General features: G+C 45.1%; 1 protein-coding gene across 4 annotated transcripts in view; it reads right to left on the bottom strand.

Annotated features, from left to right (window-relative positions):
* Positions 1-484: 484 nt before the first annotated feature.
* GEM (GTP binding protein overexpressed in skeletal muscle) overlaps positions 485-15,565 on the bottom strand; it is a 208,834-nt gene continuing 193,753 nt past the window's right edge. For all 4 annotated transcript variants that reach the window (XM_085605263.1, XM_085605265.1, XM_085605266.1 and 1 more), the window contains 3 exons: positions 13,933-14,009; positions 4,809-5,013; positions 485-1,769 (listed from right to left, as the gene is read on the bottom strand). In XM_085605263.1, coding sequence (XP_085461389.1) covers positions 1,492-1,769; positions 4,809-5,013; positions 13,933-14,009 — 560 coding nt within the window. In that variant the 3' untranslated portion in view covers positions 485-1,491. The remainder of the gene's footprint in view (positions 1,770-4,808; positions 5,014-13,932; positions 14,010-15,565) is intronic.

Here is a 15,565-nt window from a genome sequence, read left to right as displayed (position 1 = left end):
CCACATAATAGGCAGGTTCCACAGCTGAGTGGTGGGAAAAAGCCCTCCAAGGCATTCCCTTCCTTCCTGCAAAGCACCAGGGAAGCTTAAAGCAGCGATTGGTGCATCCCGACTGAGGCTCCGCCTTCTCTCTCCAGTGGCCAGCGCCCGCAAGGCCACTAGCGTGTTATGGAATCTTTGGCTCATTATGCCATGGATGCTGGGGTGGCTTCCTCACCTGCTGTGATGAACTTGTATTGCGAAGCTCCCTGTAAACAACTGTGCCCCAAACTCTAAGAAGATCTGGTATGAGCTTCAGCAGTCGCCAGGTGAAACCACAGGTTCAAATTGTAATACAGCGACTTAAATACTGGGCTCTATCATAGGATAACTGCCTGGAATGGTGTATCAGTCAGAATGTTTCCAATTATTCTGTGGGCGAGTCTTATACCATAGGCTCTATTTGACAGATGTAAGACAGGTTGACAAATTAGTTATCAAAGAGTTTTATGTGCTTTAAATAAAGCAAATATTTTATTCAAAGTTTTACAAGATATGAAAGTACAAACCTGCATAGTCTGAAAAAGATGTGAATTCAAAATGTACATCACACTTTTTAACATATTTCAAAGTTGAAACTTTCTCAGCAGGAAACTTCTCTTTTCTCACATTTTGGCCTATGCAATGCAATGGGTTTCCCAAACATATAAATTACATTTTCAAATTGATTGAATTGTTTCCCCACTTAAAGTTTTAGTCTTCTTAGCGGACAATGGTCGATTGACAGACAGATTCACAGCTTTATAAGAAACTTAAAACTTATAGAGCAAATAGAAAGAAAAGACAACAAAATGACCAAATGAAAAAACAATGGCTTAGAAAAAACAGTATGCATGAAATAGGTTCTTACAAAATGTTAGCCAAACACCACCCAAGAGTGAGATTGCACGTCGACATTCTACCAAGAGATGCAACAATCACTTCAATGAGGCGAGGGCGCATACGGTGATTATGATGGTCCTTCAAGTGTAGATACAAAGAAAAATGGATGAGTAAATTATTTGTCCGAAAGGACTGAGCATTCTGAGCTTGGGTCTGTTGGTGACGTAGAATTGCCAACAACAAATTGTTCCACGTGCGCCTCAATATTCTCGATTTTGCCCAATGCTTTAGAAACTCTTATTTTTTGCTAGGAGATACAGATCATCTACTTCATATGGTAATATTGAAAGAAATTAAGAAATTAAACAATAGTTCCTTAAACGTCACTAGGAAGTATGCTTTAGGCATCCTGGTGTGGAAATAATACAGATTGTCCCTCGACAAATAAATATTTACATTTAAAAGATTGTCTCTGTTCAAACATAAAAATTATGCTTCTGGTCTTCTCTTATCACAACCGTAAATGTAAAAAAAGTAGACGCTGGTAGTACTCCAATCTAATATAGATTGATGATCAGTCTCAAATGCCCACATTGAGAATATCTCTTGGGTTTGTGATAGTCGATGCGTCTACAGAACAGAGAGATCGTGACAGGACTTGGATTTGAGCTTGAACGCCATGTTTTTGTTATTTCTGGCCGCTATCCTGCCCCAGAACCTCCTCGCTTTCTTCGGGATGCTCTCTCTCCGTTTCTGGTGAGCCATCCTCTCCTCATTCTTTTCTTTACTGTCCCTCCTCAAACGGACCTGTCGAACAATCCCTTCGAACAGCTCCGTCACATTGTGCTGGACCGCAGCAGATGTCTCAATGAACTTACAGTCAAACACGACTGCGCATGCTCTGCCTTCTGCAAACGAAACAATGACAACCATGGGTGAGTCTATGGCTCTTTGTACATAAAACTGCATGATAAATTACAAAGTAACTCTGGAATTATGCACAAGTCTCAAAGGGCTCATTACATATAAGTGAGATAGAAGCAAACGATCATTCGACCTTCATTGGATACAAAAGTACTTCTTTGCATGTGCAAGGAATCTTTGCCCAAATGTTATCGCTTTGGATGCCACAATAGAGGTAAGAAGGCTCAGTGAGTGATCTCTGTAGTGATCTGCACATTCTGACAAGGTCTGCTCAGTTTCCCATCCCAGCAAGGCTGGTAAAGCCATTACCATTAAATTAGACAATGGTGAAACCTGTTTTTTGACAGAGCATTCGAACAGAAGAGGTGTGCTATGAATGACTCTGAGCGCAAACAAGTATTCATTACTGTTATTAGTTGTAGTACTAGTAGCAGATGGAGTAGCAGCAGTAGTGGTGTTGTTGTTATTAATAGATTGCCATTAAATTTACATTACTTGTTCAGTAAACATAATCAAAGACCCAGTAGTTGTATTTCGCTGTCATCTCAGCACTAAGGCCCTGATTTAGGTCTTGGCTGATGCGACATTCCGTCACAAACGTGACAGATATCCCGTCCGCCGTATTACAAGCGTATTATATCCCATGGCACCTGTAATACGGCAGACTGGTTATCCGTCACGCTTGTGATGGAGTATCCCATCCGCCAAGATCTCAATCAGGCCCAAGTTTCATCATCCCACTAAAGGGCCACTATGGCTCGCTGAATACCATACTATGTTCAAAGATTCTTCTTTAAGGCCCAAGAAATATTTTTTCATTCCAACACAGTGCCCACATTTCCCAGAGCCAGTGTGTGAATGTGTTTCTGCGCATGCCACTGCTTGATTCAGAGGGTGGGCAGTAGTTGGGGGTGTTAATGGACTGTGCCTCCCATAACCTTTGCATAACTGTTGTGTGTAGATTAACATTAGGTTCTTACTAATAAATCGCAATCACCAGGAGAGCTCTTCTTAAAAATGAATTCCTCTGAGTAAGAACACTCTCTCCTGGGTCTTTACTTTTAGTAAAAAAAACATTTTTGAAAAAAAGAGCGGCCCGTGCAGGTAAGAGCGGTGAGGCCAGATTAGGGGGGGGTTTGACAGATGACCACTAGCAAAAATTAAATAAATAATTAATTTTCCCTCGTCGTTATCTGTCGAAATGCCCCCTGACCCGGCCCCACCGCTCTTACCTGCACGGACCCGGGCTTACATATTTTGTGATCGATGCGGTGCTAATAAATGCAAGAGGTGGTAATCGTGAAAAAAGGCTGAGAAGGCTTGAAACACGATATATAATCGAGTTAGACACAAAAAGTCGGCATGGCCTTAATATTGGGGAGGACATGCATACACACCTCGGAAATATGAGTTAAAGCTAGCGGAATTTCTCTTCCCTGCAGTTACTAGTAATATCTGTACATACAATGTTTTAATTATAATAGTTTTTTAATTTTTTGTCACAGAAACTATATGCACTTTAGATAATTTTTTGTACAACAAATACCTGAGACGATACAACCTATTGAAGAGCCCACTTGGGCATGAAATGTAATTACTCATGATGAAATTCATAATTGTGATTGGGTGGAATGCCAAAATCTGTAGGAATGGCTTAGCATGACGTAGATAAAATGTTTATAGCCCATAAGAGCGGAATAACATTGATTATACTTAATGACAATGAATAAGTGTCAATGATGATATGTCTAGTTTACATTAGCCAGCCGCGATATTGGTAAAGTTTGACTGGCAATGAAAAGGTTAAAGCAAAAGAACAGTTATGCCTACAATGTTTATCTTTGCAATAATATGCAAAAGTGTGATTTGTATGAATAAGCATCATGAGATTTTAAGCATTAGTATGACGGTTGTAAACCATATCGAGAATTGAAATCTCAAAAAAATGCAAAAAACTACAGGTCAGTTGTTTATGTCGTTTTCACTTGTAGTATCACTTTATGAATGAAGACAGTTAAAAGTCTGCCGGAAATGTTGCCTCACCATTGATGAGCAAGGCTGGGGTCAGCCGAAATGCGTCCAATGGCGATTTGACAAATAAATGATTGTTGAAATCGCACATGGCGTTGTCTTCCTTGTTCAAAGGATTGGTGATATATAGATATATATATATGTTTATATATATGCAGGGTAGGGACCCCCTGACCTCCTAGGCCCCAAGAGGGGGACCTTGAAGGACCCTCCCTTGGGCTACAAAAAAAAATGCCACAAGACTCTTGTGGGATTGAAAAAAAATGGCGTCCAGGCTACATTTATTTATTATAAGCTCGGGGAGCCTAAAAATGCGTCCTCCCTCCCCATGCCTGATGAGGCCAAGGGGAGCCCACCACCAGGGCCGATATAAATGTTTATGGGGCCCCACTAACGACCCCCCTCCCCGAGCCTCTAAAGGCCCCAGAGAGCCAATCCCCATGGCCAGCTCAGCAGCTATGTGCCAAGGTGCCCACCGCTAGGACATAGCAGATTCCCTGCCTCAGCAGTGCGGGCAGGGAAACCTGGGTTTGCTCTCACTTGGCGGGAGCATTTTAAATCTCCTGCCAAGTGGGAGCAAGCACCAAGTTCACTCCCAGCGTGCGGGAACTTAAAAAACGCTCCCGTCCACTGGGAGTGGACTTTAGATCTGTTTCGCTGCCCTCAGTGATGCTCAGATATACTCCATTCTCCGCTAAGTTATCTGCACTCTCTTGTGGTGGATCCAGTCCCCATGTCAAAAGGGGTACCTTACTTTTTCCATTGGCCCATGGCAGCCACCCCACATTTCAAGGGCCAGTGCCCAGATGGGGCCCATGTGTTCCACAGTCACAGTTAGAGCAATTTCTGGATAATACTATCCTCATGTTGTACAAACCTGATATTTTAATCTTAAATATGGGCAAAGAACACAAATAATGCCATTACAACATTATGGCTGTAATTTAACTATGTTAGCACTTTCCAATTTAAACAAATACAGTTGAACCCACCTGACACTGATACTTCTCGGCATCGAACTAGGTCGCTTTTGTTGCCCACTAGTATAATAGGTATGTCTTCTGTCTGACGGGCTCGGCGTAGCTGTATTCGGAGTTCAGAAGCTCTCTCAAAGCTTGCCTTGTCGGTGATGGAATACACGATCAAATATGCGTCACCAACTTGCATGCAGTGATCTTGGATCCACTTGTCATCACCCTGATGAAAAAGGTGCAGAAAGTATCAGCAGAGAAGAGTTACTATACTAATTAGATTCAGAAGTAAAATCACTGTTTAAAAGTATGGCTGTTACAAGCAAAGTTGTCTAGTGCTATCTGTTTCTCTTTGTGAGGCAAAGAAGCCGTCAGGATGCGCACTGTCAGTGCACCTCCTGAAGGCAGTTCTCTGGAGAGGGGAAAGGGGGTCACTATGGATCCCACAGACATCCCCTTTCAGACAGGTGCCGTCACTCACTGCACCCGCCTGCAAGGGAATGTCTAATCCCCCTTAAAGGTGCAGGCGGGTTGCCGCCTGCACAGTGAAACACGGAGCAGCTGCTTCAAATCCGCTTCATATTTCACTTGAATGCGCTGCCCCCAGGCAGCATGAGTTTGCGGCTGCCATGGGGGTAGCACCATCAATATAATACGGCGCATTTTCCTTGTTAGCGCAGATTGCACCTTTTTAAAGGTGTGCCCGGCGCTAACAAGGAAATTGCGCCACATTCCATAAAACAGCCCCTGGTCTCGTTTAGGTAGACTAACATGATTTAACTACAAGCATGGGAAGACTATCCACGAGTCAATGAAGGCTATAAAAAGAACCCTCGTGGTGAGAAAAGGCTTTAAAAAAGCACAAACATTGGGGCGTGGCCACAGAAGTCAAGATGGCGGCCGAGCCTTAGTGAAGCTCCCATCGCCCGATTGTCAATCACCTTAAATCTGCCTGACAGCAGCCACACTCACCCCCTTCCTCTCTACCGGGCACCTGTGGGGCCCTGGGCACCCTGTACACCCTTTCTTCAATGACGACGGAGCTGTGGGGAGCCTTGCTGTAGACTGGTGCAGGCGGTGAGCCCCGGCAAAATGGTGGCCCTGAGTGCTGCCCCTGCCATGTTGGAAGCCTGCCGACACCACATCCTGAGATTTGAGGTGCCCGACGCAGCTGTGGTGTAGGGCCCCTCCATGCGGTAGAGCACATCGAGGTGAAGGTGAGATTGTGTGCATTTCTTGGACAGCCCAAGCCTGGAGACGGGAGGTGTGGCCGGGACACCCTTTGACTGTCTGCACACTCTGCCGTGATTCGAGGGGCATGGCAGCTCCCCAATTAAAGGGCTGAGGAGACCTCCAGTGATCCCCTAGGGAGCCCTGCTTTCAGTATTATTAAGAGGGCTTTGCCCGCCCGCAGCAGTGGGCATGTCTGCAAAGGGCCGGTGAACTGGCGGATTGCTCCCACACCTCACGGTGTTTGGCCTGGGGAGATTGGGGGCACACATGCATGGGGGGATTTGAAGGGCCCTGACAACGACCTGTCGTTAGGTGAGGGGGCCTAGGTAGACTGGGGACGTAAGCTCTGGCACCCCATAAAACATGAAGAAGCCTTAACTGTGGCCAAGCCCTTCTGCCTGCTGATACTCCACAGAGGGCCTCCTTACACTGGCTGTATCGCACTGGAAAGGCGCCAGAGTCTTGCTCTCCTCTTTACTGGCCTGTCAGCCATGCAGGGATTGAACCGGATGCGTAAATATACAGGGGCCACAGGGTTTGGAGCTACAGTGCTAAAGAAAAACTCAGTGGCAGCACACTTTCAATGAACCCTGCCATTGTTGAATTAATCCTAGTAGAAGTGTGCTGAAAACTCTGGGGTAGATGGATTTCCTTTGTTGCAACGCAGGGAATAATCAGATACATTGGCAGGGCTTGGGCTCCAATCTACAGGGGTACCGACTGTGTTTTGCTGACTTTATGCTTCCCTGCTGCTTCGTCAGGCTGCACCCCAGGGGTGTTCCTGCGCATTGGGGATAGCGGCAACTTTGACTACAAAGGCAGCCTCCCTGCAAAGGGGCCCTGGTGCGGCTCGTACTGTACGCTCCCTGTGACACCTTGGATCAAATGGCCGCTGCTCCCCGGGGATGGTCGTGGGACCGTCGGTGTGCTGAGAGCTCTCCTGGCCTGTGCCTGAACATGCCCTTGTCTGAGTCTATCCGTCTGCCCGGGCTGCCCCCCCCAATTGAGAAGATCTTGGATGATCGCCTCCGGCTTCTCGTGCTGCCTGCAAGTAGGTCGATGATTACAGAGCTCCAAAAGTAGTCTACTCACGAACCTCCTTTGCTCGGGTGCTGGACTGTGGACAGCAGTGAATCCTCCCAGCTAGTCTGTACTTGGTGGTGCCGGCTGCTCATGATGCCCCGACGCAAGTTGGCTGGCTACACAGCGCCTTCGCTCCAGATGTCATCCACCACCCCATGACTAGAAATGGAGTGCATTAAGCCACCCGTACCGAAGCCAGCCCAGACCAAAATGGATCAATAGATGACCTATGTACTAGATAACAGGGTGGCCATGGCAGGATCCCTGCCTATCAAGCCGGGTCAAACCTCACAGACTTGACAGCCGTCCTTGCAGAAAATCAAGATTCCAGGGAAGCGGCGTAATCCAAAGTGGATGGAATCCGCATTGACCTCTTCCTCCTGCGCAAGATGGCCAAGAGAGTGACTGAAACCGAGACCCAGATTTTGACTACTGAAGTTGACGTAGTGACTCTCAAATGCTAGGTTTCCAAACTGATGCATACGGCAGCTACTCTAGAAGAAAGGGCAGAAGATGTCGAAAAACACTCCAGAAGGAACAACCTGCGCCTTATCAGCTTTCCGGAGGCAGAGAAGGTCTCCGGGATGGACACCCTCTTGGAGTAATGATTCCGATCCTGGGTTCTGTCAGATAAACTATCTCACTGTTTTGTAGTAGAGTGGGAGCACCAAGACCTTTCTAAAAGATCCCTGCTGGGGGCCCCCCTCACCCACTGCTAGCACGCATCCTCAACCACCACGATGCTATCCTCCGGGAAGCCCAGAATCAACCAGGTCTGTGGTACCTTAATGCCAAAATCCTACATTTTCTAGACTATACCAGAGCAGTCCAGCAGCATCGCCGCTCACTTGAAGATGTTACGTAGAAACTCCAGGCACTGAATATCTAGTACATGCTCCTGTTTCCAGCCTGTCTCAAAGTGAACTTTGACTCATCCACCTACTTCTTTGACACCCCCGACCAAGCATGGGAGCGAGTGACAGAGCAGCAGCCACAGCAACTGGCGAGCTCTGAGGGCCTGGTGGAGCAAGGGATGACAGAGCGTCCTCTACCCCTCCCCGCCCAAGCACCCTGGAAAACATTTACCCACTCCCAAAGGGGACAACTGAGCCTACATGGAAGATGAGAATCAGCAAGCCGTCCTCCTGTGGAGGAGGCTCCACATGCAGCTGATCTTGAGGCAACCCTCTCTGACACCCCGATTCCTTTTAAGACCCTTGTGAGTGCTCCGGATTAATTGACCAGACCCCCAGTACACTGAACAGCATGTTACTTGTCCCATGTACCGTTATGCCCCCACCTGGGACTATCTATGATGTGGGGTGATGTACCTCCCAGAGTCTTGTGTGGAGGGAGATGGAAGGGAGTGGGAAGATCTTCATACAGTTCTCTAGTATCAGAGATTGTACTCTAAATGTTAGTTGCGGCTGTCAGGCACCGTTATCCTTCCCATGGGGGACCGGTGTCCTCAAATGAGTTTTCTCCTGATTTTGTTGTGTTCTGTCTTTCTTATGGGAGACAGATGCTTCTGGGCTAGAAGTATGGGAGGAGGAGAATCGGAGAGGGTTATGTTATTTTGAGTTGGGTTGTTGCTTTGCAATGTTTCTTACAGGTACACATCACAGGGGTTCTCCACCGTCTATATCCCAAATTTGGATTAGACTCGATGGTGCTCCTCACCGACCTACCCCGCCTCCGTGAGGCCATAGATTGAACAGCCATTTCTTGATCCTCTGGAACTCTCTGCTAGGAGCTACCTACAATCGCAAAGGCCTTCATGTCATTCTATCAGGACCCTTACATGGCACTTCTGGCCCCCACACAAGAGATTTATGCTCCCTTCCTTAGAGATATACCCTGACCCTCTATTCCTGACTCCCTGGCTCAAGCATTGGATCAGGCACTGATAGCTGAGGAGGTGGGGCTGGCTATACCTGATCTACAATCTGGGAGGACCCCGTCAAATTCTTTAAACTGTACCGCACCCATTTGAAACCGCACCTGTTGGCCCTCTACATGGAAGCATCAAAACACGACTCCTTTCCCTCAGATCTTGACAATGCATTCATAGTGGTCATCCCCAAGGTAGACCAGACCACTGCATGCTGTTCTTCCTACCGGCCGATCTCCTTCATTAACGCGATGTTAAGAGCTTTGCGAAAGTCCTAGCGACAAGGCTGAGCCAGAAGCTGTTGTACCTGATCCAACAAGACCAATGCAGGTTTATGCCGGGCAGAAGCACCTGGCACTGCATCCAGAGGGTGCAATTGGCCCTCTCACAATCCAACCACTTGAGTTACCCTCTGGCCCACCTTCTAGTTGATTTCCAGAAGGCATTCAACACAGTTTCATGTTTTTGACAGCTGTGCTCCAACGAGCTGGCTTTGAACCCAACTTCTGCAGAACTTGTGGCTCTCCTCTACAACACCCCTAGCACCCAGGTCTGTGTCAATGGTGTCCTTTCTCTGCCCTTTGCAATCCGCCTTGTCACTCACCAGGGCTGTCCTCTATCTCCACCTATTGTTTGCCCACGCAATTGAACCTTTAGCACACCGGATGCAGTGTGATGCTCGGGTTTGGGGATGGCAGTGGGAGGGTGGTGTGGAGGCCCGCATTGCTCTTTATGCAGACGATGTCCTGCTCTTCCTAGGTGACCGGAATACCGGAATTAGAAACCTAGCCATAGTAATAACAGGGATTCCACTGAACATGTGGGAAAAACCTTCTTTCCAGAAAGAGAAATATTATTTTCTAGAGTCCCCTCACCCACCATGGTCACCCCTAGGTGACATGCTTCATTGGGGTCCTCTCAATCAGCTGCGGATTGAGGTGTGCTGTGACTTGCGAACTACGTATGAGCACTTAGTTTTTGGAAAATATGTGTGGTGCAGTGATGTGAGTGGGACAAATAGGTTAAAAATACCTAGCTAGTGAGCTAACATTTTATTCCTGCTCCCAGTCGGTATGTTTTAAAATCAGGCATCTCAAATGACCTGTTGCATGGACAGAAGTTAATGGCAGCAAAGTCACTTCTGGGAGCTGGAGCAAACGTACGCCCGCATCTTCAGCAAGTATGGCCCCTGGTTTCTAAGGTACGTTGCTAGTGAAATGCACATGTACCACACACTTCTTTTCATTTATTTGCGATCTATGTTTTAATATTTATAGTCTACTTTATTTTCAAAGATGTAATCCTTCACTCAGCAAGTGCCACCTACAGAGTCAAACGAATTAATTAACAAATGGTTCCACAGGTGTTTATATGGATTTCTGTTTTCTCTAAATAACTTCTGCATGGTGTTCATCTCCTGTTTCAAAACACTGTTGAGTCAGGGAAAAACAATGGCCTTACATCCCTTTTAACTGCTTTTTAGAAGTTTATTTTTTTAAGTGGATCCTTTTGATTACAGCAACATTAAAATGTAATTGATTCTGCCACATTTCTCTCAAAATGTGATAAATTGCTGTGCAGAGCCCTGTGCAAACCCTTTAGCACAAGGTTGTAATTATGACTTTGGGGCACCCTTGCAAATTTCCCTATGTGCATATTGTCATGTGAACATATTGAGATATATCTGTAGAAAATACCTGATAAATGCCGGGACCTGCTGAATTTAGTGCAATAAATTCCCATCCCCCGATTCAGATTTTATCAATTATGAAAATTATCCCAAAACATTCTGGGACACTTGTAATCATGGCCTTTATAGGTATGTGTAAAATGGCTTTTGGTACGCAACAGTGATCCACGCTCCCTTCTTACACAAAATGGAATGCCTCTACGTAAAAAAAGGCCAGCGTCAAGAGACTACATGGGCAGTAGGCACAATATAAATGAGACCATGATCATGATGATGAAGAAAATGCATTGATTTGTTTCAATTTATACATCAATGGAGGAAATATGTAATTATGGTCTTCAGGCAATTGGCTAATCAAAAGCACAGCTTTCAATCTTCCTAGAAAGGTGGTATGCAAATTGTGCCTTTGATAAGGTTGCCTCAGCTTCTGTCAGTTATTCTCCATTGTCGATTCCAGTGGCGGCCTGTACTATTACCAGGGAGGGGGGCATGACCCCTCAGCCCATTAGGACGGGCCGCTGCTGGATACTGACACTCGAGAATCCAGTTCTATGCAGCGTTTTGGTACTGCACACCATTTTTGTTAGAACATAGTAATATAATACCAGGAGGAAGAAACCCATATGTTGTTATTTACTGGAAAGAGGAGTCTGCTGGCCAAGGCAAAACCGGGGGCACTTGTTAGCCCGTGGTTAACAAATACTGGAAAGTAGCTCCTTCCCTTCATAATTTGTTCAGACCTACTTCACTTTCGGCGAGTATAAAAAGATTTGGGATTTTCACCTTCTTGTTTTAGGTAGAAGGTTACATGTAAGATAATTGTGTTCCATGGTTAGCTTTGGTGTTTTGGCAGCAACCTTTTTACTGAATGAGTGAGTGAGTGAGTGAGTGAGTGAGTGAGTGAGTGAGTGAGTGAGTGAGTGAGTGAGTGAGTGAGTGAGTGAGTGAGTGAGTGAGTGAGTGAGTGAGTGAGTGAGTGAGTGAGTGAGTGAGCCGGTAGATCAACCAGTCAGTGTGCTAGTCAGTCAGCCAGTGCACTATTCAATGAATAAGCTAGTCAGTTGCGTTGATATCGTATCGATCGCACACGCTGTTGGTACTGCTAATCACTGCGCAGATTGAAAGTGGCTGCTAATTATTGAACAGATAGGTTTTAAGGCAAGTTGTACATGTGGATGGTAGTTTAATAATGCATATTTAAAAAAAAAAAAGCTTAAGTAGGCATGGTGAAAAAAAAAATGTACCTGGCAACCCTGAAGAGCAATGTGAATGGGCTGCCATGATGAGGAAGACCTAATTGGTCATTATAGGGATATAATTTTTCATGTGGTAGGCAGGCACTTACAAGAGACTGTATTGTTGAAGACACAGGGAAGAAGTGCAGAAATTAGCTTGAAGTGGAGATAAGGCTAAAGGTCACTGTAAGGCTGTGTTTTAGACCTTTGTAGATTTAGGATAGTAGAAGCTCCATGAATAAGGAGTTGGCATAATAAATGTTGGAATTGACAGGAACGCCAAAATAGGTTTACGTTTCCTCAGTGGGGGTGAAGAATGTGACAACTTCATGAACCTTTTTAATCCTACGTCTTAGAGACATGTAGTGCTCCCTAAGAAAACTTGGATTACTGACCAGATTGTCAGCAGCTGGCAGGGTAGAGAAGAATGGAGGCAGTGGTAGAAAGCTAACAAGATTTTGGATGAGGTTGCCAGGGAGGAGTAATGGGGCTGTATTTTCCTGACTCTCCTGAAGGGGAACAATTCCAACCGGTGTCATATTGATAGCAAATGGGTGATGGAACACCATTTCGACAACAGCTGACAATCTTGTTTGTTTATTCTTGTCTCAAACAGGGCCATTCAACAATCTGTGGCTAATGTAGAAAAAAAGAACAAGATTGTCTAATTGCATGTCAGAATATAGTGTAGAAAATATTGACCTGCCAAAACATTTTAAATATTGTGGATCAAACTATCTAAAAGGTAAAACTATGGGACCTAATCAGAATCTCCCGGCTGGGGGACCTCTGGCGTAGTGGAAAAGTGGTCAGTTTTGACTATCTACAAGACCAGTACAAAATGGCCCGAGGGAACAGTTTAGATATATGCAAATCAAACACTCCATAGAGGCAGTTCTCCCTCCAGCCGAGATTCTCCCAGAGTCGTCCCCCCTAGAAGACCGATTGCTTACAGACCACTTATACAAGCGAGCAACTTCACTAACATACAAAAAGATCATCAATAATCGAACGGACCCATTTGGCCGACTCAGGGAGGTTTGGCAGTTAGAAGTGGGAGAAATGGATGACCCAGACTGGCGAGACGCTGTGGCATCGCCTAGAGAGGTGGCAATCTCCTCCAAATTACGGCTGGTACAGTTCAAAATATTACATAGGTCTTACTACACCAGGGTAGTTCTAAATAAGATGGGAAGATCCACTGACCTGAGTTGTCTGTGGCAGTGCAGGGACGTGGGGACCTTCTATCACACATTGTGGAACTGTCCAAAATTGAGACCGTACTGGGAGACAGTGCTGGAGATCATTGTAGAGGTAATAGGGAAACAGGTCTCAATGGAGCCCAAGTGCTGTCTTTTAAATGTATGGGGGCCTACGGACCTTACACATGCCGAACGACACTGGGCAACGACAGGCATGATGATAGCCAAGAGGAACTTTGCGCAAAAGTGGGGGGCCGGAAATATACCTGCGGCGGAGCAATGGAGTAATTATATAGATGCTGCTATGGTGGCGGAGAAGGCCACATTTGTTAATAGGAAATGCCCCAAAAAATGGAGTGGAATATTGGGGAAGTGAAATATGTATAGAGGAGAGATATGTACCCCCCCTGGAGAGGACAATGACTCGGAGGATGATATGTAATAATAATTAATGTGGTGGTGTAGCCGAATATCGCTAAATGTTTTGAAATAACTGTACTGAAATGTTTACAGGTGAAAATTGTACATGCGGATTTCTGTTGGTTTAATAAAAAATATTTTTTTTAAAAAAAGGTAAAACTATATAAATAAGTATAGATGTACTATTCTTAATTTCATATCTGCATACATGTAGTGATATACGGATACATGGTGCTGAGTATTTAGTCAAACATACATAACTTGTCGGTATTTTGGTCTTCGATCTTTAAGGTACTATATTATTCCCACATGACATTCAGGCAGTATACCTTGCTTGAGTGATATAACTTGCAACACACGAGTATACACTACACAGAATGCAAAGGGATACCTTATTTTCCCACATGTCGATCAGAATAATGGTGGCGCTTTCTCCGTCTACCGTCAGGGTTCTCTCGTATGTGTTCTCTGGAAAGGAAATAGAGTATAAGTAAATAACTATGGTAATTCAATAACATACAACATATGTAAACACAGATCCAAGTACAAAGATATCGATTTCAATCACTGCAGTCTGGGTTTACTAATCCCTACACTGTATTCATAGGCATTTACCTGTGTGTGTGCACATTCTGGCTCACTTTCCATGGATGCCATAAAAGGCACAACAGTGAAAGTGACTAGAGTAAGTGTGGACCCTCCAGAACACACACAATAAAGCAGCAGACAAACAGACTCCAGCCAGCCCTGATCATGGAAAATACTTTTTTCCCTTCCACCAGTGATGTTTTGTGGTTCGCATTACTACTGCTTCAAGTATGTTGGCTGGATATCAGCTGCAATATTTGGCTCTGTTGGGGAAGGTCTGTAACTCTGCCAAGACTGAAATAGTTGCAGAAACGTCAGGATATATCAATCTTCAGCTTTCTAGGGTTCCGCAAGGGCACCTCGAGGGGTAATTCTGATCTGTTACTGGGATGCGATCAGCTGAGGCAAGGCACCTTCAGACCCCTCCTGGTCTAGATACCCACCTCTGTGGGGGCACAATTCACAGTCTTTTTTTTGGTCCCCTCATGTTTTCTCATGCTTAAGTTTGCAAAAATCACTTTGCGATCACACACCGCACATCCCGAATCACAGAATGAGGTTTTCAGGAATTTGACAGTCGGAGATCTAGGTTTAGGGCAGGAGAGCGGTGCTTCAGAGTGGGAACCATCCAGCAGAAGTAAGTGAACAACCACAAACGTACATATCTGTGGGTATTTAGATCCCTCTGCCAGGTACATTGCCAGCCTGGAAACGTGTGTGAATGTACACCAGTGAAAGACCGAAATAAGCCCCTGCTCACTGAGAGACAGGTAAGAGAACAGCCATATATTAAATGGAAGAGCAGGGAAGGGTTTCTCTGTAGGGAAAAATGTCCCTCTCTAGATTTTTTTAAATGTTATTTATTTGTGCAAATTCACAACTTTGCAAGATTTACTCACCCAGATTTTACACTTTGAGGAAAATCCTCATGAGAAATTTTGCAATTTGAAGGACTCCTGGTTTCAATCGGATGGGGTCACCTCGCTTTTCATCAAGTGAGGAGAGGGCTTTCGCTCCTTAAGCATTTTCAGTACTGCAAACAAACTGTCTATTGCACCTACAAGTGCAACAACACCATCTCTTTGCTTTAAGTGATTCATCAGTATAAAACAAAGCACCACATCACAACAACTCCTTGACAAGTTTAGGGAGTGTGCCCTCCCAGGCAGCCACTCTACATGAAGGTTATTGGCCCATTGATATTGTGTGAGCTCTGACTGTTTCTACATTACATATGTTAGTTATTTGTACATAAGCAATTGAGGTCCAATTCAGAAGTGTAATAATGTTAACTTGCTTTTTACATAGTCTTGCATAATGCACTTTTTAAGCGCTGTAAATACAGGTGTTTCTTTTATTCAAATTATTGCATCATCACTGCTGGTAACGCTAACATCAGATGTCAGCGGCAAGCGTGAACTCATTTAGGGGGTCAT

The sequence above is a fragment of the Triturus cristatus genome, chromosome 5_1, assembly GCF_964204655.1.
Source record: "Triturus cristatus chromosome 5_1, aTriCri1.1, whole genome shotgun sequence".
Taxonomy (NCBI): domain Eukaryota; kingdom Metazoa; phylum Chordata; class Amphibia; order Caudata; family Salamandridae; genus Triturus; species Triturus cristatus.
Note: the sequence above shows the minus strand (reverse complement) of the source record. Positions and strands in the feature narration are given on the sequence as shown.